Source organism: Rhipicephalus microplus, chromosome X, assembly GCF_043290135.1.
Source record: "Rhipicephalus microplus isolate Deutch F79 chromosome X, USDA_Rmic, whole genome shotgun sequence".
NCBI classification, from domain to species: Eukaryota; Metazoa; Arthropoda; class Arachnida; order Ixodida; family Ixodidae; genus Rhipicephalus; species Rhipicephalus microplus.
The window spans coordinates 359,568,094-359,569,694 of NC_134710.1; the positions used below are offsets into that span (position 1 = coordinate 359,568,094).

The 1,601-nt window shown below is 52.2% G+C and overlaps 1 protein-coding gene across 1 annotated transcript; it reads left to right on the forward strand.

Moving 5' to 3' along the window:
- Window positions 1-254: 254 nt before the first annotated feature.
- On the forward strand, window positions 255-1,398 carry LOC142776353 (uncharacterized). Its single transcript, XM_075879871.1, has 2 exons — window positions 255-296; window positions 378-1,398. The coding sequence occupies exon 2, from the start codon at window positions 395-397 to the stop codon at window positions 1,085-1,087; it is 693 nt and encodes a 230-aa protein (XP_075735986.1). The 5' UTR covers window positions 255-296; window positions 378-394; the 3' UTR covers window positions 1,088-1,398.
- The last annotated feature ends 203 nt before the right edge of the window (window positions 1,399-1,601 follow it).

Below are 1,601 nucleotides of genomic sequence, written 5' to 3' on the forward strand. Positions count from 1 at the left end.
CTGATGGTACTTACACATACAATCAGTGTATTGGCTAACATTAAATTTACATGTCTTGTAATCTTCATTTTGATGTTACTATGTTTCCTCTTGTTTAGAGTTTATTATTTTTTTGTACCCCACTCCCCTCTGTAAAGCATTGTGCGATTGAGGGTAAAATAAATGAAATGAAATAATTTTGTCTTCAGCATCTCATTTGAGATTATCGCCACTGATATTGCTAATGTTGCCCACATTACCTTTGGCATCACCATTGCCATACGCATCAAGCTGCCATTGCCATACGCAGCAAACTGGTACGTGTTCTGTGGCTGCACCGTCTGTTTGTTTTGAGAGGTCCGCTGCATGACCCGTTGTAACTTTCTGAATTCCTTCAGGTAGCCGAAACCCGGAGATGGATGTCTACAAACCCACTCAGGACGACTTGATTCGTGCTGAAGAAAAGCTACAAGCAAGGCTAGATCGGCTCGGCGTCGTCAGTGATTCAAGTGGCACAAAAGACTTCGTCAACGAGGTCGTGGACAAGGTAAGCGACGTCATCGATGTGGTCGCCTCCTCTCATGATGACACGACGTCGACAGAGTCCGAAACTGATCCTCTTTTGTCTTACTTGGATGCCGAAAAGAAGTTGTGCCCCAGGAAGCGTATCGATTTCGCCGCGCTTCGATGGAGACTCAGAACCTGCCCCGGAAACGGTGACAGCGCTTCGCCTCCAATAGAAGAATACTCGGAATCGATCCAACGATTCGAATCTGTTGTTTTGGGCAAAGCTGCCGAGTACAAGGCGTGCAGCGAAGAAAAATACTGCGCCGTGCTCGTGAGTGAATTGACTGACGTGCACATGGACGCCGAATTGTGGACTGCTTCGTCAAGCGACGCGCGTTACGCGAAGCGCCCCATGTTGTTGCACCGTGCACTGCTCAAAGCAGCGCGTGTCGCACTTTCTCGCCTTGTCACGAAACAAGTGCGCGACGGCCTGGAAAAAAACAAGGAGACAAGACTTCCGAAAGAGCTGGCGCGTTGCGCAACTCTCGCGCTGAAGATTGACGTGGACGGGGCCCACAACTGCATGTCCAGGACTTGCTAGCCAAGCGTGAGAAGCTAGCAAAGCGCGTGAGGACGCTGCTGGCGCAAGAAAAAGGGCTTCGTCGCGTCCGCGAGAACGCGGAGCAGAGCGAGCGCCTTCTCGCCAACGTGACTTCAGGGGTCTCAGCCTTGCGCGACTCGCTCGCTTCGAGAGTGCGACTCTGCAAGGTTGTGGTAGCGAAGGCCATCGACGCCCGGGCGCGCCAAGAAAACGCCACCGACGCAGCTCTCACTACAACCCCGGTGTGCTAAGGCAATGATCCGGTGGCAACCGGTGTCTCCCAGCTCTGCTCCGAACTTGTCGCCGCCATGGCCGCGAAAGTCGACCAGCTCGATGAAATGGCGCTTCGGAGGCAGCGCGCGAATGAGCTCGTCGACAGGCTCGAAGAAGACATGATCGGCCGTTGTCAGGGCAGCGTGCGCAAGTGGTTGGATGACATATGCGCCGATATTTTGGAGAAGAATAATAAGAACTTGTTATTGAAGCGCGCGTTGCTCATTGAATTCCACGAGAA

Coding starts and splice junctions, on each gene's coding strand:
- LOC142776353 (XM_075879871.1), top strand. CDS start 395: ATGGATGTCTACAAACCCACTCAGGACGACTTGATTCGTGCTGAAGAA.